The sequence below is a fragment of the Mytilus californianus genome, unplaced genomic scaffold (genome assembly GCF_021869535.1).
Source record: "Mytilus californianus isolate M0D057914Y unplaced genomic scaffold, xbMytCali1.0.p SCAF_9, whole genome shotgun sequence".
Classification (NCBI taxonomy): Eukaryota; Metazoa; Mollusca; class Bivalvia; order Mytilida; family Mytilidae; genus Mytilus; species Mytilus californianus.
In genome coordinates, this window is record NW_026262745.1 from 17,956,720 (window position 1) to 17,981,055 (window position 24,336).

A 24,336-nucleotide genomic window follows, 5' to 3' on the forward strand; every position below is an offset into this window, starting at 1 on the left:
AAGCATGGTGGAGATGCTTTTGATATATTATATATATTTATGTTCAAACCTTTTTAGAATGTGTGAGTCAGTAGCCATGATTAGTGTGTTGGTGATTATACTATGGAGATGCGTAAGCGCACAGGGAAGTGACCATTGTACCTTACCAACGAACACACATAGTTCAAAAAGTAATGCACCACTTACATACTTTTTTGTTTTAAATAGTGATTAAGATTATGACACAATGTTGACTGCTATACCCCTATTTATCGACATTTTTACCTATTATGTCTGTTTGTTTTGTTTACACAATGTTGTCAATACAATGGAATTTTATGCGACTGTCATACAAGTGAGAGGTTTGGCTAGCTATAAAACCGGTTTAATCCGCCATTTTCTACAAAATAAAATGCCTGTACCAAGTCAGGAATATGACAGTTGTTTTCCATTCGTTTGATGTTTTTGAACTTTTAATTTTGCCATTTGATAAGGGACATTCCGTTTTGAATTTTCCTTGGAGTTTGGTAATTTTGTTATTTTACTCTTTATTACGCGAGTAAAAAAAATTACAAGTTCCAATTTTCATTCGGAATCTTGTATTTCGTTGTGCAAAAAGTCCAAGGTGTAATATCAAATAAAAAAAAAAACATAATTCATTTGTGTATTTTTATAGAACTCTATATTGATTTTGTACATAATAATAAAAGTAATTCATTATTTTGCAACTTGAATTTTATTTCAACTGTCAAGTCGTATTTTTACACCTTGCATAGTTTTATTTTAGTTAGATACTACAATTATGTAAACAAATTATTCCATTTATGTCAAAAAAATTATTTATTGTAGTATACTCGGTACCAATATTTGATCCTGGTAATGACTCCCTTTATGTAACCCTCGATTTAAAGCACACAGAGAACTATGGGACGTCTGACGAATACACCACCATAAGCATTCTGGTTTGCAATGAAGTCAAAAACTTGTATTCTGAAAATATATCTTTTGACTCTAGTGGTATCCATACAATACATCTACCGATAAACCAGACGTGGATTTTGAATGGATCAGAAACAGCAAAGAAATCATTATACATCATATATTCATCAGAAATTGATACAGATATAAACGTTGCAACCAATATATCATTTAATAACATTGGAATCCCCATATATGCATGTAGTTTTGAAACATCAAGAAACACTGAGTATTCATATTATGTTACAACTGTTTGTGATGTTCTAGGACTGTGTCAGATAGCAGTATCTTCAGCAGGCTTGTATGAGACTGAAATAATCATTGATCTTAATATGACCTTCGTCGGCTGTTCACTGCATTTTAACAACAGAGTTTATACAACAGATGACGTGATTCAAGTCACGTTATTAAGATACACTGCACTCCAGCTACAGACAGATTGTGACATGAGCGGTACTGTCATTCAAAGTACTAAAGAACTGACTGTTATTAGTGGAGGTCTGAATACAATAATGGGAGAAGGAAAACGACAAACGTTCATGGGTGCTAATGCTCCTCTGGCGAAACTTGGTAAGGAATATGTTGTAATAGGTAGTAAGTTTTCCTTGTTCTGGGACTTCATCAAGATCATGACGACAGAGTCAGATACTACGGTCAGGATACTAGGGAAAGACATCAAATTTGAAGAAGCTCGTGCCATTATGAGAAAAAAACTCAGTCGAGGACATCAGCTACATATCAAAGCAGATAAAAAGATAGTAGTCACTCAGTTTTCGTGGGACAGAAATGCAGAACCTATCTATTCTATCGTGCCCCCATTTAGGAAAATTTTATATCCACCATGTTTACAGTTTGCCATTTATATCTACAAAGTAGTGGATGACTTAATGCCAACCTATATAGCCACGACCAGGATACCTGGTACAGATACTGTTACGTTTACTACGACTGACAACAACATCGAAGAGCAATGTTTCAGCATTCAAGAACAACTCAAAGACAAAGAAATTGTTTTATATAATCTAGATAGCACACGTTATGTTGACTTTGAGGTAGGTTCGACATCTGTTTGAAAAAGTAACATTTTAACATATGATTAAATAAACGTTTAGAAAATATAACAAAGTTTAAGTCTTTAATCATCTTTTCCTAGTATCCAATTCGAGAAATTTTTTAAAAGTATTTTAAAATTAGGCATAATATGTAATCATAATGATCAATCAAACGTGACGCTTGTAGTCAATATCTATGTTTTTTAAAAATATTGAAATGCTACATGTATATTCTATAAATTTTCGGAAACATTATGACATTTTTGACATCCTAACAGATACAAATCACCAATATTGAAAGGTTTTTTCTTGTTTTTTGTTGAAGGACACTACCACAGCTTATGGAAATCCCTCTATATCTGAGAATTATATGCCTGGCGAGAATCTTTACGGTAAGATATATTAGAATTTTGTTTAACTTTAATTATTTCAGGCAAAGTATTCCTAATTGGGCGGTATTTCTGATGCTTTTAGAACTTTTTGAAATGCATCTGATTTTGGAAAAATGATGTATGTAGCATTTATACTTTTGTAGATACATTCAACTAAACATTTGTAAAAAAGGCCTATTAATGGATAAAATGTACCAAAAAGCGGTAACAACATATATATATCTATTTCACTCCGGTGATTCTCGAGAATTCGTCCACAGAGGTTTGTTTAAAGATATGTCAAAAAGGTTTATTTATATCCATGTTACATTTCGTGATCAATTTAATTGGCAATCGTCAATGGCAGTCAGCAGGGTTTAAGAACATCAGTTGTTCGACCTGTAAGTCAAATGCGATCTGTTAAAATATACTTTTTACACTAGTAATTTTTTTGGGCCCTTAATAGCTTACTGTTCGGTGTGAGCCAAGGCTCCGTGTTGAAGACCGTACTGTGACCTTTAATGGTTTACTTTTATAAATTTTGACTTGGATGGAGAGTTGTCTCATTGCCACTCATACCACATCTTCTTATATCTATTTTCACTTTTTTGGTCTTGGGTTTGTGCTGTATTTAGACCCCTCTACCAAGAAATTTGTTTTACATGCACACGTATAAAAATTGCGATTTTTATCCAGCGCAATCATAGGCTTGAACGTTGTTATCAATTTAGACTTGTTTATATTTTTTCGTTTGGGCTTGTATTATATTTTCCTTCGGTTTTATATGATCCGTTCATCCTATTTCGACTCTTTAAAATCAAGAGTCTATCCTAAATTGAGGTAAATTATATGGCCTTCTAAATACCGTTTCGATTCCTAACATCACTGAAGAGACATTAATTGTCGAAATCCGGATATGGTGTACAAATTTTTGCACCTCATATTTGCGGTATACCATCTCCTCCGCAAGTTTATTGTTTTCTGTTTGGTATTAAATTAATACTTAAGATCCATGTTACATTTCGTGATCAATTTATTTGGCAATCGTCAATGGCAGGCAGCAGGGTTTAAGAACATCAGTTGTTCGACCTGTAAGTTAAATGCGATTTGTTAAAATATACTTTACACTTTTTTGGTCTTTTGGAAAATGTTGTTTGTGCTGTATCTAGACCCCTCGACCAAGAAATTTGTTTTACATGCACATGTATAAAAATTGCGGTTTTTATCCAACGCAATCATAGGTTTGAACGTTGTTTTCAATTTAGACTTGTTTATATTTTTTCGTTTTGGCTTGTAATATATTTTCCTTCGGGTTAATATGATCCGTTCATCCTATTTCGACTCTTTAAAATTCAAGAGTCTATCCTAAATTGAGGTAAATTATATGGCCTTCTAAATACCGTTTCGATTCCTAACATCACTGAAGAGACATTAATTGTCGAAATCCGGATATGGTGTACAAATTTTTGCACCTCATGTTTGCGGTATACCATCTCCTCCGCAAGTTTATTGTTTTCTGTTTGGTATTAAATTTATACTTAAGATCCATGTTACATTTCGTGATCAATTTATTTGGCAATCGTCAATGGCAGTCAGCAGTGTTTAAGAACATCAGTTGTTCGACCTGTTAGTCAAATGCGATTTGTTAAAATATACTTTTCACTTTTTTGGTCTTTTGGAAAATGTTGTTTGTGCTGTATTTAGACCCCTCTACCAAGAAATTTGTTTTACATGCACACGTATAAAAATTGCGGTTTTTATCCAAAGTAAATATGTCCGTTTTAATGATATAAACATATGAGTAAGTCATCGGATTGGATTTTGCTAGGTATGAGGGATGTATAAATAAACACGAAAAATATCAGGTCAGATATTCACAACGTTTCAATATTAGTCCACATAATTTGCTGTGCTTTGATACTGAGAAATTAAATGATATCGGGAACACTTTTGCATGCTCATATCATTGACAACTGTTAAATTTTCTAATGCATTTGAATATCATATCAAGGGTAAGGTGGATTTTAATGTCCTTTAATTTTAGAATATGTCGTTTGATATCTTCTAACCCGTTTTGTAATGAATTGTAATACCCCGTTAATTTGTCTACTTCTTTTTCTGGTTAAAAAAAAACTATCATAACTTGAAGAAGAAAAATTTACAGGATATTATGAGGGTGTGGATGGGGGTTTACAGAATAGAGAATAATGGACAAAAAAATAAAGAATAGAGAAAAATGGACCAAAATAAAAAGAAGAGAAAAATGGAACAAAATAATAAAGAATAGAGAATAATGAGCAAAAATATAAAGAATAGAGAAAAATGGACCAAATTAATAAAGAATAGAGAATAATGAGCAAAATATAAAGAATAAAGAAAAATGGACCAAAATATAAAGAATACAGAATAATGGACCAAAATGATAGAGAATAGAGAAAAATTGACCAAAATATAAAGAATAGGGGAAAATGGACCAAAATAATAAAGAATACAGAATAATGGGCAAAAATATAAAGAATAGTGAAAAATGGACCAAAATAATAAAGAATGGAGAATAATTACCAAAAATATAAGAATAGAAAAAAATGGACAAAAATATAAAGAATACAGAATAATGGACCAAAATAATAAAGAATAGAGAATAATGGACCAAAATAATAAAGAATAGAGAATAATGACGTGCTAAAATATAAAGAATAGAGAATAATGAGGTTCTAAAATATAAAGAATAGAGAAAAATGGACCAAAATAATAAAGAATAGAGAATGATGGGCAAAAACATAAAGAATAGAGAAAAATTGACCAAAATATAAAGAATAGGGAAAAATGAACCAAAATAATAAAGAATACAGAATAATGGGCAAAAAATATAAAGAATAGTGAAAAATGGACAAAAATATAAAGAATAGAGAAAAATGGACCAAAATAATAAAGAATGGAGAATAATGACCAAAAATATAAGAATAGAAAAAAAATGGACAAAAATATAAAGAATACAGAATAATGGACCAAAATAATAAAGAATAGAGAATAATGACGTGCTAAAATATAAAGAATAGAGAATAATGAGGTGCTAAAATATAAAGAATAGAGAAAAGTGGACCAAAATAATAAAGAATAGAGAATGATGGGCAAAAACATAAAGAATAGAGAAAAATGGACCAAAATAATAAACAATAGAGAATAATGAGGTGCTAAAATTTAAAGAATAGAGAATAATGGGCAAAAATATAAAGAATAGAAAAAAATGAACCAAAACAATAAAGAATGGAGAATAATGGGGTGCTAAAATATAAAAAAAAGAGAATAAAGAGGTGCTAAAATATAAAGAAAAGAGAATAATGGGCAATAAATATAAAGAATAGAGAAAAATGGACCAAAATAATATATTATAAAGAATAACGAGGTGCTAAAATATAAAGAATAGAGAATAATGAGGTGCTAAAATATAAAGAATGGAGAATAATGAGGTGCTAAAATACAAAAATATAAAGAATAGAGAAAAATGGACCAAAATAATAAAGAATTGAGAATAATGAGGTGCTAAAATATAAAGAATAGAGAATAATGGACCAAAATAATAAAGAATAGAGAAAAATTGACCAAAATAATAAAGAATAGAGAATAATGAGGTGCTAAAATATAAAGAATAGAGAATGAAAGACCAAAATAATAAAGAATAGAGAATAATTAGGTGCTAAAATATAAAGAATAGAGAAAAATGAGCAAAAATATAAAGAATAGAGAAAAATGACGTGCTAAAATATAAAGAATAGAGAATAATGAGGTGCTAAAATATAAAGAATAGAGAATAATGAGGTGCTAAAATATAAAGAATAGAAAAAAATGGACCAAAATAATAAAGAATAGAGAATGACGGGCAAAAACATAAAGAATAGAGAAAAATGGACCAATATAATAAACAATAGAGGATAATGAGGTGCTAAAATTTAAAGAATAGAAATAATGGGCAAAAATATAAAGAATAGAGAATAATGGGGTGCTAAAATATAAAAAAATAGAGAATAAAGAGGTGCTAAAATATAAAGAATAGAGAATAATGGGCAATAAATATAAAGAATAGAGAAAAATGGACCAAAATAATATATTATAAAGAATAATGAGGTGCTAAAATATAAAGAATGGAGAATAATGAGGTGCTAAAATACAAAAATATAAAGAATAGAGAAAAATGGACCAAAATAATATATTATAAAGAAAAATGAGGTGCTAAAATATAAAGAATGGAGAATAATGACGTGCTAAAATATAAAGAATAGAGAATAATGAGGTGCTAAAATATAAAGAATAGAGAAAAGTGGACCAAAATAATAAAGAATAGAGAATGATGGGCAAAAACATAAAGAATAGAGAAAAATGGACCAAAATAATAAACAATAGAGAATAATGAGGTGCTAAAATTTAAAGAATAGAGAATAATGGGCAAAAATATAAAGAATAGAAAAAAATGAACCAAAACAATAAAGAATGGAGAATAATGGGGTGCTAAAATATAAAAAAAAGAGAATAAAGAGGTGCTAAAATATAAAGAAAAGAGAATAATGGGCAATAAATATAAAGAATAGAGAAAAATGGACCAAAATAATATATTATAAAGAATAACGAGGTGCTAAAATATAAAGAATAGAGAATAATGAGGTGCTAAAATATAAAGAATGGAGAATAATGAGGTGCTAAAATACAAAAATATAAAGAATAGAGAAAAATGGACCAAAATAATAAAGAATTGAGAATAATGAGGTGCTAAAATATAAAGAATAGAGAATAATGGACCAAAATAATAAAGAATAGAGAAAAATTGACCAAAATAATAAAGAATAGAGAATAATGAGGTGCTAAAATATAAAGAATAGAGAATGAAAGACCAAAATAATAAAGAATAGAGAATAATTAGGTGCTAAAATATAAAGAATAGAGAAAAATGAGCAAAAATATAAAGAATAGAGAAAAATGACGTGCTAAAATATAAAGAATAGAGAATAATGAGGTGCTAAAATATAAAGAATAGAGAATAATGAGGTGCTAAAATATAAAGAATAGAAAAAAATGGACCAAAATAATAAAGAATAGAGAATGACGGGCAAAAACATAAAGAATAGAGAAAAATGGACCAATATAATAAACAATAGAGGATAATGAGGTGCTAAAATTTAAAGAATAGAAATAATGGGCAAAAATATAAAGAATAGAGAATAATGGGGTGCTAAAATATAAAAAAATAGAGAATAAAGAGGTGCTAAAATATAAAGAATAGAGAATAATGGGCAATAAATATAAAGAATAGAGAAAAATGGACCAAAATAATATATTATAAAGAATAATGAGGTGCTAAAATATAAAGAATGGAGAATAATGAGGTGCTAAAATACAAAAATATAAAGAATAGAGAAAAATGGACCAAAATAATATATTATAAAGAAAAATGAGGTGCTAAAATATAAAGAATGGAGAATAATGAGGTTCTAAAATACAAAAATATAAAGAATAGAGAAAAATGGACCAAAATAATAAAGAATTGAGAATAATGAGGTGCAAAAATACAAAAATATAAAGAATAGAGAAAAATGGACCAAAATAATATATTATAAAGAATAATGAGGTGCTAAAATAAAAAGAATGGGGAATAATGAGGTGTTAAAATACAAAAATATAAAGAATAGAGAAAAATGGACCAAAATAATAAAGAATTGAGAATAATGAGGTGCTTAAATATAAAGAATAGAGAATAATGGACCAAAATTATAACGAATAGAGAAAAATTGACCAAAATAATAAAGAATAGAGAATAATGAGGTGCTAAAATATAAAGAATAGAGAATGAAAGACCAAAATAATAAAGAATAGAGAATAATGAGGTGCTAAAATATAAGGAATAGAGAATAATGAGCAAAAATATTAAGAATAGAGAAAAATGACGTGCTAAAATATAAAGAATAGAGAATAATGAGGTGCTAAAATATAAAGAATAGAGAATAATGAGGTGCTAAAATATAAAGAATAGAGAAAAATGGACCAAAATAATAAAGAATAGAGAATGACGGGCAAAAACATAAAGAATAGAGAAAAATGGACCAAAATAATAAACAATAGAGAATAATGAGGTGCTAAAATTTAAAGAATAGAAATAATGGGCAAAAATATAAAGAATAGAGAATAATGGGGTGCTAAAATATAAAAAATAGAGAATAAAGAGGTGCTAAAATATAAAGAATAGAGAATAATGGGCAATAAATATAAAGAATAGAGAAAAATGGACCAAAATAATATATTATAAAGAATAATGAGGTGCTAGAATATAAAGAATGGAGAATAATGAGGTGCTAAAATACAAAAATATAAAGAATAGAGAAAAATGGACCAAAATAATATATTATAAAGAAAAATGAGGTGCTAAAATATAAAGAATAGAGAATAATGAGGTTCTAAAATACAAAAATATAAAGAATAGAGAAAAATGGACCAAAATAATAAAGAATTGAGAATAATGAGGTGCAAAAATACAAAAATATAAAGAATAGAGAAAAATGGACCAAAATAATAAAGAATTGAGAATAATGAGGTGCTAAAATATAAAGAATAGAGAATAATGGACCAAAATAATAAAGAATAGAGAAAAATTGACCAAAATAATAAAGAATAGAGAATAATGAGGTGCTAAAATATAAAGAATAGAGAATAATGAGCAAAAATATAAAGAATAGAGAAAAATGACGTGCTAAAATATAAAGAATAGAGAATAATGAGGTGCTAAAATATAAAGAATAGAGAAAAATGACGTGTTAAATGTAAAAATGTAATAATGGGCAAAAATATAAAGAATAGAGAAAAATGGACCAAAATAATAAAGAATAGAGAATAATGAGGTGCTAAAATATAAGGAATAGAGAATAATGGACCAAAATAATAAAGAATAGAGAAAAATGGACCAAAATAATAAAGAATAGAGAAAAATGGACCAAAACAATAAAGAATAGAGAATAATGAGGTGCTAAAATATAAAGAATAGAGAATAATCGACCAAAATAATAACGAATAGAGAATAATGAGGTGCTAAAATATAAAGAATAGAGAATAATGGGCAAAAAGTATAAAGAATAGAGAAAAATGGCCTAAAACAATTACAGATTACAGAAATGAAGGATCCCCAATCTAGACGCTCTTTTATTGTCGAAGAGTCTCGCACCAGCATAAACAACCTTCAGTATGTTCACGGGAGGAGATATGTTCCTTTAAGAAAGAGCAAGGTTTATAAATGCACTTATTGAATGCGAGCTCAAAATACTTAACCTACTGATATGGAATCATGAATTTTAAATCTTAATTACAATTGGAGTTCTTCCGAATAGGAAAAGATTCCATTAAAAAGACGTATGATATACATGATGACACAATCTTTTACAATGCCCAACATAAAATTTTTTTGAATTTTGATGCATAGATAAAAGAATATTTTAAACTATTCTTTAGCGAATAGATGTAAATCCACAAAAATACATCCACAAATATATCAGAGACATTGAATGAACAACATTGTTAATTTAAAATGTTTTCAATTAGTTCATTTAGTAAAAAAAAAAAAAAAATAAAATAAATGACAATTGCTATAAGTGGTTAGCTTTATGAGAAAGTTATAACCTCGAACAGCTGGGCGTGAAATGCTTCTTTTTTAACGTCTAAATTCCTGCAATTGAAATAATATTTTATTAAAAATTGTGAAAAAAAGAATGACATATTCATGCCAGTTTTTCAGTTATAAAAATATATAACATGCATTGAAATCCGCAATTTCATTGGAAACACGCACCAATCGAACTCACCGAAATCTTTACGATGTATAAAGAAGGAACCAATTATACATAACTACCTAGAAATTAACAAAAGAAAGGTAAAGGTCATCCCGATTGGCATATGTTTTCATAGAAAGATTCCTTTGGGAAACTCTAATAGTAAGGTCTATTCAAAGAAACCAGTCTTATGATGGTGTATGTCAAACGCGCATTTGGTCTACTTACGACTCATCAGACAGTGTTAATATAGTATAAGAGAAAAGATTATTATCGATAAGAGTGACTTGAGGTTGATAAGTTTTTGAGTCCCTTTTTAGAAATCCTGTATCTTCTCATGGAAAAATTGTCTAAACATGTGAAGGAATGATTAAATAATTGTTGAAACATAAATGAAGTTGTATTTCATGGGCTATGACTTTGAAAAATGTTAGATTATCTATGAAACTAATATCTCATTAGCTGATAAATATCTTCAGCTTTAATCGTTTAAATTAGTTTTTTTTATCAATCTTTCAGTTGTTTGAAAACTAATACGCATTTAATGAAAACAGTTATATGGATAGAATTGAGTGAAGTCGAGGCGCATATCAACGACATAATCAATTAAGACATATCCATTAAAATAAACTGAGAAATTAAAGAATAAGGTTTGCGAAAATACAAAAAAAAAAACAATGTCCACGAAATGAAAATTAAATAAAGCAGGCATTTTCACCACTACTTCGGTTTAGAGGGAGGACTTGGCACCGCAAACATGATTGACCCCGCCATTGTTTTGTCTTTTATATGCCCTTAGTCAGGAGCCTTTAATTCAGTGGTTGTCTTTATTGCCGTACATTAGTTTCGTCTATTGTTTTGTACGTAAATCAGACCGTTGGTTTTCTCGCTTATATTTTGTTATGTCGAAGCATTTTAAAGCTTGTAATGCTGTATGATATTTGCTTATTGTTGAAAGTCGTGCAGTAACTTATAGTTGCTAACATATGTCATTTAGCCTCTGGTGGAGATATAGTTGTCTTATTAGAAATCATACCACATCTCTTGATTTATATTCTTACTGATAAAAATTCTTTTAGGAAAAAGACTTGCCGATATGGATAATGGCGGAAAAAAATTCCTCGTAGCAGTGCATAACAATACAATTGAAACTAAAGTACACCTTGTTGCCATGGCAGACGATGGTTCAGCACTCGCCAAAATAAACATTGAAATTCAAGTGATCAAAAATGGAATGGTCGAGTCAACAATGGAAATGGAAGTCAATAACAATCTAAATAACCCATATGCTGTAGAGAAGATAATTACCATCAATGAACCATATAATCAAGTCTTACTTGTCACATCACCTATTGATATTAGTCTCCGTACAAAGGTATTGAGTGGAAGAAACAATGCTGCAGTTATGTTGAATTACCCAGTTAATGTGCTTGGTACTGAGTATGTTGTTGGGTTATTTTGGCATAACAGCAGTTTGTCAACATGTTCAGTTTCCGCCATACATAGTGATACAACGGTTGACGTCATGTTACCTGACCTTGAACAACCAATAACGGTTAGTGTTGTTGGCAACAAAAATTCTGTGTACACTAACAATATGAAAATAAGTAAAATTTTGGTTAGATATACTTCATTGGTATTTACTTCGACTGATGACTTAACTGGTACCATGATCAAAACTGATAAAGCAGTGGCGGTATTCTGTGGCTACCACTCATTAACTGACAATATTGAGGGAACCTTTTCTACTATTGAACAGTTCCCTCCAGTTAACACGTTCGGTTTTGATTTTAACATTAGGACCGACTACCTTTCATTAGACGATTATGGTACTAACGGCTTTGTTACATCATCCGTTAAGATTATTGCCGTACAGCATTGGACAGCAGTTTCCATTTTATCCACAAACAATACATCATTTACAGAATTTCTTAACTATCCAGGAAATTTCACAGGAGGACAACTGATAGAAAATTTGCAAATTGCTACATCGAAGGAGGTTTTAGTTTTACTAGAATTTGCCAGTGGAAAGGACATAAGTTTAATTGTGGTAACGTCAAAACAACACACAAAAGATACATATTTTATTTCGTCGTTTAACAGTTTTGATTCAGTTGCTTTTTACACAGCTAATGAAGTGTTTGTCAGTGGAAACGAAAACACAAAGTTTAATTTTACAAATATGATAACTGGTAATGAGGAAATTACGCTATATATAAATGAAGACTCATCATACATTGTTTCGTTAGATGAAAACGAGGCAGGATATATAATGCATACAAACGGACTGTTTGGCAGTACAGCTGGTCTTTACTTGGAACCAAACAAGGTAAGTAGTAGCGGAGTACATGAAGGATACATATTTTACAAATACAAATTCAGCAAAATTATATAAACAACATCAAACACATCACTAAAAAATAAAACTATGTCAAGTTTCAAGTTCTATACATATTTTCATTATCTAAACTAAAGAAACGGGATTTTCATTGGTGCTTTGAAAGCGTGCTGTTAATTATTTCGGGGAAAAGTGTATATGTAAAATATGTTCAGTCAATTAATTTCGATTACTGCTACTATTAGAACTGGAGAAGTAATTTAGTGATCACAGATACCCTGACTCGCAGAGAGATTCTGATTGTGTTTTTGTAACTTCATACTATGAAATTTAATATGATGTTGTTATATTTTGCCATAGTTCAAAGGCAGTATATATACAAACAGTGGAGTTCAATGATGACAATAGAAACATACCTTACCTGAATGTTATCTTTTCTTTATTTCGATTCGAGTCAGGTGCTCACCTGACAGTCGATGTGAAGACAAACAAACAAAACAAACCGCATGTATTTAATTTTAAAAGGAATATTTAGTTGCCCAAACATCCCATTAAAATTTCAACAATTTCATAAAGGAGTCCATAGATTATCCAGCAACCGCAAAATATTTCTAACAATCATTTTCTTCAAACTCTGGAACGGTAAAAGCAAAAACGACGAAAATCGAAATTTATCTGTGTGTAGTGGATTTAAACATTAATAATTCAATAAATTTTATAAAGGGTTCTCCTTTTATTATCCGGAAACTACAATTTAATTTTTTTCCAACAATCAAGTACCACAACTTTGGAACGTTAAAAGAGAAAACGACACTAAAATCGAACTAAATCTGTCTTCAGTGGTCGAAAACATTTAATTACATTAAAATTTCGATTAATTTGAAAAGGGTTCTCTTTTTATCCTCTGGAGAAAAAAAAATCTAACAAACAAGTACCAGACGGATGGACATGTGGATTCCTATATGCCGCCGACGCTTTCTAGTGTCATTGAGACAGCAATAGAATGGCAAACTAACCAAATCTAAAGAAAACATGAAAAAAGGATCAACACTCAATCAAAAATTACACAGGAAACTAGATTGAGCAACACGAACCTCAGCAAACAATGGGTTATACTCCGGTATTGTGGAAGTGTCACGATATCCTGATCTCCACTAGTGACATCCGCTATGTTGATCCTGGTAAAATACATTGGTAACTCATATCAATTATTTACTACGGATCATACAATAACGGATTAATAAAAAATTCTTGGTTAGGCATACACCATCACCAATTCCATTCACCATCACAGTATGAGTAGTCTACCCTTAACATCAGACCGCACGTAATTTTGATGAATAGACAGACTGTTACCTCTAGACACGAATATTGCAAAAACATAAATAAAACAAAAGAAACACGAACAGTTTAAACGTTAGCATCTTAGACTAGTTCACTTCCAGTTCTTGACGGTCGTATCACTGGCTTTCAAATATTTAAAATTTAGCGTTCATCGAGGAAAGCGCTTCTAACGTTGCTATATATTAAAATATCCCCGACTTTCAATTGTGTGAATTTTAGCGTTCCTGTTTGGACATACACAGTATCAATTTCATGCACTCGCGCCGTGTCGATACCACTGCTGGTGGACTGTTAGTCCACGAAGGTATAATTAGCTCATTAGTTAGGTTCAACTTCTCAGGTAAAGTTGACCTTAGATGAATTTGTCTGTTCTTTTAAGACCCCTTTTAATTTGGTTATTTACCTTCTAACGTTGCATACCGCCTCGGTGGTCTCGTGGTAGCGTGTTCGCCTCGAGTGTGGGAGGTCGTGAGTTCGAACCCCGGCCGGGTCAAACCAAAGGCTTTAAAATTGGTATTTGGTGCTTCTCCACTAAGCACGCTGCATTAAGGAGTAAAAGCAAAGACTGGTCAGATCGGAGTCAGAATAATGTGTCCGGGTAAGGTGACATGTCTTCCTGCGGACTGTAACCTTGTGAACTAGCCCGTTAGAATCCGGCTCAGTGAGTCGATCTAGTACAAAGCAGGGCTAAATTTCATATTACATTAATGTTCTCGTCCTGAATATGCATATTAATTTGCTGTTGGACGTTAAGCAGCCATCCATCATCATCATCATCATCATCATCTTCTAACGTTGCTATGTATTCTTGCATCACTGGCTTTCAAATGTTTAGGTTTGAGCTTTTCTGATGAAGCTAAAAAGAAAAGCGCATCGGACGAACGAGAGTCATAAAGTGGTATTTTTAAGTCTTGGATGTTTTCATGAGTTTTGTTTTGTATGTTATTGGTTTCCTTGTTTCTTTTGCACATGTTTATGTTTGGCATTCTTCGACTTACGATTTTCATTCGAAACGAATGAAACAATTAAATGATTATACAACATAAACTTGGTTTTTGTGTTTTTCTATTCTTTTTGTTAATTTTCTGTTAAATATTGACTTTTTAATAAGTCACCATTATGCACAATTTTGTTCATTTCAAATTGTAATCAAGCAGTAACAAAAAGATGAATTGAGAAAAAAGATACAATCGTGTGCACATTCTTAGTTTTTAAAAGCTATCTTAAGTTAAATATGCCCCTAATGACGTAACTTAAGTTATGGTAGTGTTATCAGTGTTATCTGCTTTTTAGCTTACCGGGCCATAACTTGGCGTCCGTCGTCTATCGTCGTCGTAAACTATTTCAAGAATCTTCTCCTCTGAAACTACTGGGCCAAATACCTTCAAACTTTAACTGAATGTTCCTTATGGTATCTAGTTTATAAATTGTATTCGAAGTTTTGGTCCATCAACAAACAAGGCCGCCATGGCTAAAAATAGAACATAGGGGTCAAAAGGATCATATATCAAAAACTAAAGCATTTAGAGCAAATCTGACGGAGTTAAAATATTCAATAGGTCAAGATCTATCAGCCCTGAAATTTTCAGACGAACCGAACAACCCATTGTTGGGTTGCTGCCACTAAATTGGTAATTTTAAGGAATTTTTGCAGTTTTTGGTTATTATCTTGAATATTATTGAAGATAAAGATAAACTGTAAACAGCAAAAATGTTCAGCAAAGTAAGATCTACAAAAAAGTAAAATATGACCAAAATTGTCAATTGACCCCTTAAGGAGTTATTGCCCTTTAAGGATAATTTTACACAATTTGTTCATCATGTTTGCTAACATTTAAAAATCTTCTCCTCTGAAACTACTAGGCCTAATACTTCTAAACTTTAACTGAATGTTCCTTAGGGTAACTGGTTTATAAATTGTATCCGAAGTTTTGATCCATTAACAAACATGGCCGCCATGGCTAAAAATATAACATAGAGGTCAAATGCAGTCTTTGGCTTTTATCTCAAAAACTTTTACTGTTTTTGGTTATTTTATTTAATATTATAATAGATAGAGAGAAAGTATAAATGGCAATAAATGTTTAGTTAAGTAAGATCTACAAATAAGTCAATATGATCAAAATAGTCAATTGACCCTTTGAGGAGTTATTGCCCTTAAAACGTTTTTCTTTTTACATTTTTTGTGACAGTCTAATTACTTTTTCAAAATTCTTCTTCTCTGAAACTACTTGGCCAAATACTTAAAAACTGTAATTGAATTTTCCTTAGGGCATCTCGTTTATTGATTGTACTCGCGGATTTGGTCCATTCAAAAACATGACGGCAGTTTTTAAAAATAGGACATAGGGGTCAAATGAAGTTTTTGGCTTTCATCTCAAAAACTAAAGCAGTAAGAGCAAAAATGACATAGGCGAAAGTGTTAAACAGGTTAGATCTACCTGACAAGTAATCTTCAGACCAATAGGACAACTTATTGTTGGGTTACTGTCCAGAAATATTTAATTTTTAAGGACATTTTACAGTTTTGGGTTATGTATTATATTTAATATTATTATAGAAAGAAAGAAAGTGTAAATGACAAAATTGTTCAGCAAAGTAAGATCTACAAATAAGTTAAATGCCTGAAACTGAAATTACAGGTGAGCGATATCAGGCTCTCATCAGCCTTTTGTATATTGTCTAAAAGAATTTTCTACTTGACTTTCAATTAAGCAATTGTTATTCAATGGTAAAATGTATGTCACTTCTCTAAATAATTCAAAGTTTAGTGGCTACGTAGACTACATATATCTTACTGAACTTTAAATAAGATATACAACAAATACAATGAAATTTTCTTCATTTCTTGACTTACATCTAGAAATTGACAATGTAAGTTGGATGTGTCCTAAATTTAAAAACAAAAAAGATGATTTAATTTCCCATTGTGAAATTTCCTTTCCTCTGTAGCATCATTCGATCACCTCCAGTACATATTTTCCAGATGAGACGACATTCTAAGGCTTGCTATTCCCATCATAATTTCCAAATGGTAAAGTTGAAATCATTCCTACGAACTTTTCACTAGCGCAATCGTTATGTGGTTGCTAGTTATTGAATATATAAGTCCGAGATGACCACAGATACGTTCAATCTGGTGTAATCGCAATTCCGTCTTCTTTTCTTTGATTTTTCATAACACTACCAAAGTCGACTAATCATCGTTTTTTTGTTACATTGATCAACACAATGTAATCATATATAGGGGTTCTAATGGTAGGACAGGGTTTTTGGAACTACAGAAAGGCTAAACGAGGTGAATTATCCATTTGTATTATGCTAATGATTTGTCATAGGATGTGCATTCTTCTTTTTTATTTAGATATGTTTGTATGGTTTAGAACCTGATAGGGACTGTGACGGGTTAGACAAGGAAGAGCTGTGTGCACTATATTCTTATAATGCTGGTAATGAGATTTCACTAATTTGATTAATATCGCAATTCAGGAGTTTAAACGAATAAAATCAATTTAATTGTGGATGCAACGTCAAGACATTGATCTAATTTAATTCTGTTGGCCATCATCAACCAATCCAAATATTTTAAAATCATCCCAAAAAAATTATATCTAGTTTAAATCCAACAGTAAATTAAGGCTAAGATTTTATGATTGATTGACAAACATGCAATGACAAAATGAGAATGTATCTTAAATTAAATGAGTAACACGACGGGTGCTACTAATGGAGCAGAATCTTCTGTTTTTTCTTTTTTCAATTCGTTCTTTTTTTATTACAAAATATCACCTTTACCATGTCTTAACAAATAAGGGGTAATATGGTATTAATTCGTGAGCTCTGTTAGTTTTTATCCTACTTTTAATTATTGTAGATGTATTTTAAATTTCTTGGTCCAATTGTTTGATAATTTTTCTAACTGAAGAACCTACAATTAAATCTTGTTGCGGTAAATCCTTTATTTTTACATGTAATACTTACTTTTGTTTGTAATGACCTCTAAATTCAAAATGTATCACAGTTTGTTTGAATATGAAATGAATTTATAATTTATAATGTCAAGTGAAAGCTTTTTCATCGTCAAAAAGTTCATTTTAGAAAATTCAAATGATAACGACATGTAGTATATGTACATGGTTGTTAATCAATATTTAGAGTAGAATCTACTTACTCCTCCGGAGCACATGTGTTGAACCCTGGTTTTTGAAAGGGTTCATGCTGCTGGAATGTTAGTATTATGTGATGTGCTGTGTTGTGTTATAGTTGTTTAATGTTATGATAAATTTAAATGCGTTAGAAAAACTATCGTTTGAATCCAATATTAAACTCCTCAAATACTTGTATTGTCCGTTTAATGAACTGAACATTTGTCTTCTCATTTTGTTTTAATTTGTTTGGCAGGACAAAGAAGGACACTACGTATATATACATCCAATAGCACTGAGATAGATTGGTTTAACCCTAGCGATGTTTATTTTTCAATACAACCTTTAGGTGAACTTGAATACGATGCACGCTTTACTGATTCGTTCAAATTTCACGTAAGGACATGCCACAGTGCATTTGTTTACCTGTCATCAAGTAATGGATTTGACTTTAATGATTATGACATAAATACCTGGTTTATGTATGAAATTATGTTTGGTGATAAAAATGGAACAAGGATCACATGGAGAAAATGGTCGTCGGGCGGACCAGGAAGTCAGAAAAGTAGAGAAATTTCAACAATGAATTGTAATGAGTTTACGAGTTTCTGGATTCAGTGGAATGATTACGGTGAAATAAGAATCGGCGAAGGAGAACATGTTGGTGAAATGGAACTGGTGGAATGGCAAAAACATTTGGACACCGAGATGCCGTTTAGAATTTATAACGTGGGAATAAAATCATTGAGCGATCTTGATGTTGAATGGATAATTCATTTAACAGGTAATGATATAAGATTCTAAAAGAGTGGCGGAAGATACTAAAAAGGATTATACCATGACAGTATTCATATTAGATGTACATGTATTATAAGACCTAGGTCATGATATCAACTCTAAAGTCAAAGTTTAGATGGCTGATGATATATCTGATATGAAAAAATAAAAGGTCTTGTTCATATAATATCACTGTATGACAATGTTTTACTTTAGAATATCAATATAAAAAGAGATGCGGTATGATTGCCATTGAGACAACTATCTACCCGAGTTAAAATGACGAAGATATAAGCAATTATAGGTCACCATGCAGCCTTCTAAATGATATAAATTGCAAAAAATTAATGAATTAATGATTACTGCAACAACATGGGTAGTTATATATTTGATTTATTACTGTGGATTCATTAATATTCGGTGGATACCAATTTTCGTGGATTTCGTGGGAACAGAGGAACCACGAATTTAAACGTTCAACGAATTACAAATTTCCTAAAGGAATGTATGCAGACTTTGCCAAAACAACGAAATTAAATATCCACGAATATGCAAGTTTTCCTCAAACCACGAAAATTGGTACCCACGAAAATAAATGAATCCACAGTACCATATTAAAAGTACTGTATAGAGGGTTGAGATCTCACAAAACATGTTTAACCCCGCCGCATTTATTCGTCTGTTCCAAGTCAAGAACCTCTAGCCTTTGTTAGTCTTGACATGTGTGTGTCTGGCGACAATTTCAGTGAACTACTATGTATATTTAATGACGTTATGCACGGTATTTAGTTTAGTAATGGTAACGTTACGCAACATCGTTTTTCTTTAATTTTGACCGACTGCTGTACCAATCGTCAGAAATTTTCACTTTTTACACAGAAAACATTTTCTTTTTAAATATTTTTCGCCTATAAAACTTCATAATCTTTTCTTATTTAAAGCGTAGATGTCACATATTTGTCACTGCCCAAGACTGTCAATTATTACAAAATGCGTATCCTCTAGCATGGTCATGATTCCGTCATCACAAGTATCTAAGTAAGCATAAATGTCGCGTGGAAACAGCCGGTACCAAAGCTGTTTTGTGCTCAAGAGTTTAAAATTTATACCGCCTTCGATTGTTAATTTGTCATACTATAGTTCGCGAATAATTTCAGTGACTTTTAGCAAATGAGCGACCGTTTTTCTGTTCTACGACATCTAAAATATGTGTCTTTCAAGAAGCTTTTAATGAAAAATAATCCTCGTTCCGATCAACAACAGCAACAACAACTATATATGCTATTTTAACTAGATCTTTAATTTCAATTTCTTCTTTAGATTTTGGAATGAAAAATTTAAATTGGAATTGTTTATTTTAAACTATAAAATGATTTACAGTCCTTCACATGCGTTTGTTTGTCGGAAGCGTGGAAATGACTGTATGTGTATAAAACAAACACGGCTCATACTAGCAATGACAAGTGTGTATCTGTATAACTAGGTTCCGAAAACAAAAGCTTCGGTGTTATTAAGGAATATGCTGCAAACTAAATATTATTGTTATATACATATGCACTTTCATTCATGGATCTACAATCTGTCGACTCCTGTATCTTGGCATTGCACAAGGTCATGTTTTTCTCTGACTGTTTATGACGTCTTTACACTAAATCCATTGGATGTTGGATGTGTACTGATTGATAATTTAGTCTTAGATGTATGATTTTTACATCGCGATGACCGTGAGGGCATTCCGATGTATTGCTATCGCCTAGATTTCTATTATGTAACTTTCGTTTTGGTTTTGTAACCGATCTATATACATGATAAATACGCGCACATTTACGAGTGCAAAATAACATTCCTTATTGTTTGTCATAAACTGAATACGTCTCTTCAATGAATACTGATAAATATATTTTGTTTAGAACATCAATCAATAATAGGAAAGTGTTTTGTCGCTAGATATATATATATATAAGTAAAAACTCATTGATAATATCTATGCACACGTACCGAAAAATTGTGTTAACGCATGCGGAAGAATATCTCGGCAATCCCCGCAAGGATCGGTAACTCTGCACGAAAGATTGTTTTTGCGGGACAATATATATACATGTAACTGTTATATTAATATAATACTAGTATATAACAACAAACCAGTGTATACTGATTTGTATCACTACAATATAATAGTTATTACGGTGAGGTTGAATTTCCTGTCATTTATTCGTCATCCACGCACGAACTTGTCTCAGAAAAAAATATATCTCTGTACTTTAATCTCAGTTTCAGGTTTAGAGATGTGATTTTTTTCTGAGACAAGTGTTTTTGACCATCCACAAAAACTTGCGGTCATCCGATGTTCAGTACTTCAGTACTTTGATTTATATTAGTTGTTATTGGCTTTGAAGTAGCTGTCAGTGTCTGCGAGTTCTCTCAGATCTGTACTTAGTGTCTTTTTATTGTTGGGATGTACAAGTACCCGGTCACGTCCACGTTTTTTTGTTATATGTATTTCTATTTGTATCCATCTGATTAGTTAAGCCTTTTTCAACTGAATTTTATAGTTCGCTCTTATGTTGTACTGTTACAACACTGTACCAGGTTAGGGGGAGGGTTGGGATCCCACTATCATGTTTAACCCCGCCACATTCTGTATTATGTGCCTGTCCCAAGCCAGGAGCCTGTAATTCGGTGGTTGTCGTTTGTTGCTGTGTTATATATTTGTTTTTCGTTCATTTTTTTGTACATTAATTAGGCCGTTAGTTTTCTCGTTTGAATTGTTTTACATTTGTTATTTCGGGGCCTTTTATAGCTGACTATGCAGTATGGGCTTTGCTCATAGTGGAGGGCCGTACGGTGACCTATAGTTGTTAATTTCTGTGTCATTTGGTCTCTTGTGGAGAGTTGTCTCATTGGTAATCATACTACATCTTTTTTTTTATACATACAATTATCCGAAAATTCCCGGTAATTTACACAATAATTTTACGTAAATTAGCACATGAAAATCGCATGATTATATTAAGAGAATCGTGCTTGGCAATTTTTCAACCAGACTTCGCGCCCAAAACACATTTTTTTGCATAAAATATATTAAGTAACCTTTTGCATGATACTATTAGAATTTATCTGACAATCTGGAAAAACTTGAACAATGGATCTTTGGTAACATTTAACGGAGACACGGACAATGTTGAAAAATATTGAAATGATATGTGTTCAATATGAATATTTTACTGTAAAATCAAATAAAATCACATTTTAACGTTGAGGAGACAGACCTTTTCTATGATTTATGTGAAAATATTACAATATCGAACTGGTTGCTGTCATTTTTGTGTACTCGAATTTTAAAATCATACAGCTCTACTGAATTTTGAAAATGGCCACTAGACTTCGAACTGACATATGATATTTATCGTTACCGTTAAACATCATGGACATGATCTTATTATTTCCCACTTGTACAAATTTTATCGAAATCCATTCAGCAGTTTGTACTTTTTTCATCGTTTTGATTTGGATGGTTGGTTTTTGTTGTTACGTCTTACACGTCAAAAAACGACATTATAAACATGGAATCATATTAAAACATAACACTAAATTTATTAAAATCAGTTTTTATTTTATTTCGATTCAAACGATGAATCAAGACAGTTATCTATTTAATTATACGTAGAATTGATTTGTTTCTATCTTAATTATGCATCAAGGAAGGATCAAATGAAATTTAGACCCAATACCGTGCGTAACGCAATTATTGTTTAGAGTCCAGCTGAATCCCGCCTCAGGGTGCGGAATTTTCTCTCTGCCTTAAAGACCCATTGGTGGCCCTGGCCTGTTTTCTGCTCTTTGGTCGGGTTGTTGTCTCTTTGATACATTCCCCTTTCCATTCTCAGTTCTGTTATAGTATATACAGGCTTTACACACTGATACCTTGCAATGAAAAAAGTCTAAAACATTGTAAAAAGACCTTAATAATTGAAATACTTTGAATTTTGTGACACTTTCATAGAATATTAACTGTGTATGTATTTTCCATTTAATATTAAAGACAATTTCACGCAACTGTCTGGAAAAGACTATTTCCCGATTGATAATTCCAAACACTATTTACTAGGTAGGAACTATTTACTGGAATCAAACATTTTCCCGTACTTTTTGTACAATGATATACTTATTTACTGGCTATGAGGAGAAAAGCAAGTTTGTGGTTCCCCCGAGGTACCAACTATTTTTCGACGAGATTATGATTCTGTGATGAACACCCGTACAGTAGAAACTGTTTTGGACGATTTTAATCAGAAGCATGATATTTTTTTGGAACTGCCACTGTTCAACCTAAGACTTATTGGTGGCACTCGAAAAAAAACCCAACAGTTGGAATGCTTAAACAAATAAACTGTTTTAAAAATGCAACCTTATTCAATATTAATAATATAAAAAATACTTCATTTAAATCAATACAAGATTTGTTAAAAAACTGTTTTCGCACTAATCTTGACTATGAAATGTAATTTGTGTGCACTTGTTTGCAGATGAAATAAACCAGATAAAAATAGAAGCACCTATTGTTATGGAAAAATTTCTAAATACCACTAAAGACATTCTTAAAAGATCATTGCCGTTAGAAATGTATGGCTTCAATATGGACCAAGAAAAGTCCATTTCATTCAGTGTTAGATCATGTCGTGATGTTAGACTATATCTATCTACCAGCACGCCTGATATACCAACACGGCTAGCAGGAACAGTCTTGTATGAAATTCAACTGATTGATTTCCAAGTTAAAGTGAGCAAATGGGAATACGAAAATAAATATATTTTGATGAACAAGACACTTGATGTCTCGAATTGTTTTATGAATAATTCATATGGATCATTTTGGATAAGCTGGATGCAGAATATATTAACATTTGGAACCGGTCTCAATGTAGGTGTCAATCAGTTTATAGAAATTCCCATGGGCTATTCAAACATGATTCAAGATATATATGTAGCTTCCCTTACACATGACAGTCGATTGTGGATTATTAACAGAAAAGGTAAGAAGGTTTTTGTCAAATTGTATTGATACGTGACTATTGTTGAAGAAGCTAAATTGACTTCTAGATGTCTTTTCAGTTTTGAGGTTTGTTGAATTGATAACAGTTACCGTTACCTTGATGCTATGTTTGCTTTGGATAAACAACTCATGTCTAATTTTACCAAGAGAAACTACCTTCAACTTAATCTTATATGAACAGCAATCATTGTTTTGGATATAACTCATACGGTGTGGTGATGTTTGAGTTCAATAACCGTTATCTATGAATAACTAGTGAAATTTTAAGACAGGCATTTTGTTATCACTCTTAATTAAAACTTGTATTAAAATATTTCAAGATGCAAAAATATGATCGGAATTGATTGTACATGTAGAGACCGTTTTACAAACAGGATATCACACCCTAATTGAACGGTGATGTTGTTTGTAGAGCCCGTACATTAATACAAGATTCACGTAAATGTACTGATCCTTTGAATAAAAGTCTTCTTTGAGGTAATCAATTCAACACT

The 24,336-nt window shown here is 31.2% G+C and overlaps 1 protein-coding gene across 1 annotated transcript in view; it reads left to right on the plus strand.

The window, feature by feature from the left end:
• The first annotated feature begins 11,434 nt into the window (after positions 1-11,434).
• The window catches only part of LOC127715797 (uncharacterized), a 90,189-nt gene continuing 77,287 nt past the window's right edge, over positions 11,435-24,336 (plus strand). Inside the window, exons 1-3 of the mRNA XM_052221936.1 lie at positions 11,435-11,625; positions 18,450-18,796; positions 23,316-23,822. Of these exons, the coding sequence (XP_052077896.1) occupies positions 11,435-11,625; positions 18,450-18,796; positions 23,316-23,822 (1,045 nt within the window). The remainder of the gene's footprint in view (positions 11,626-18,449; positions 18,797-23,315; positions 23,823-24,336) is intronic.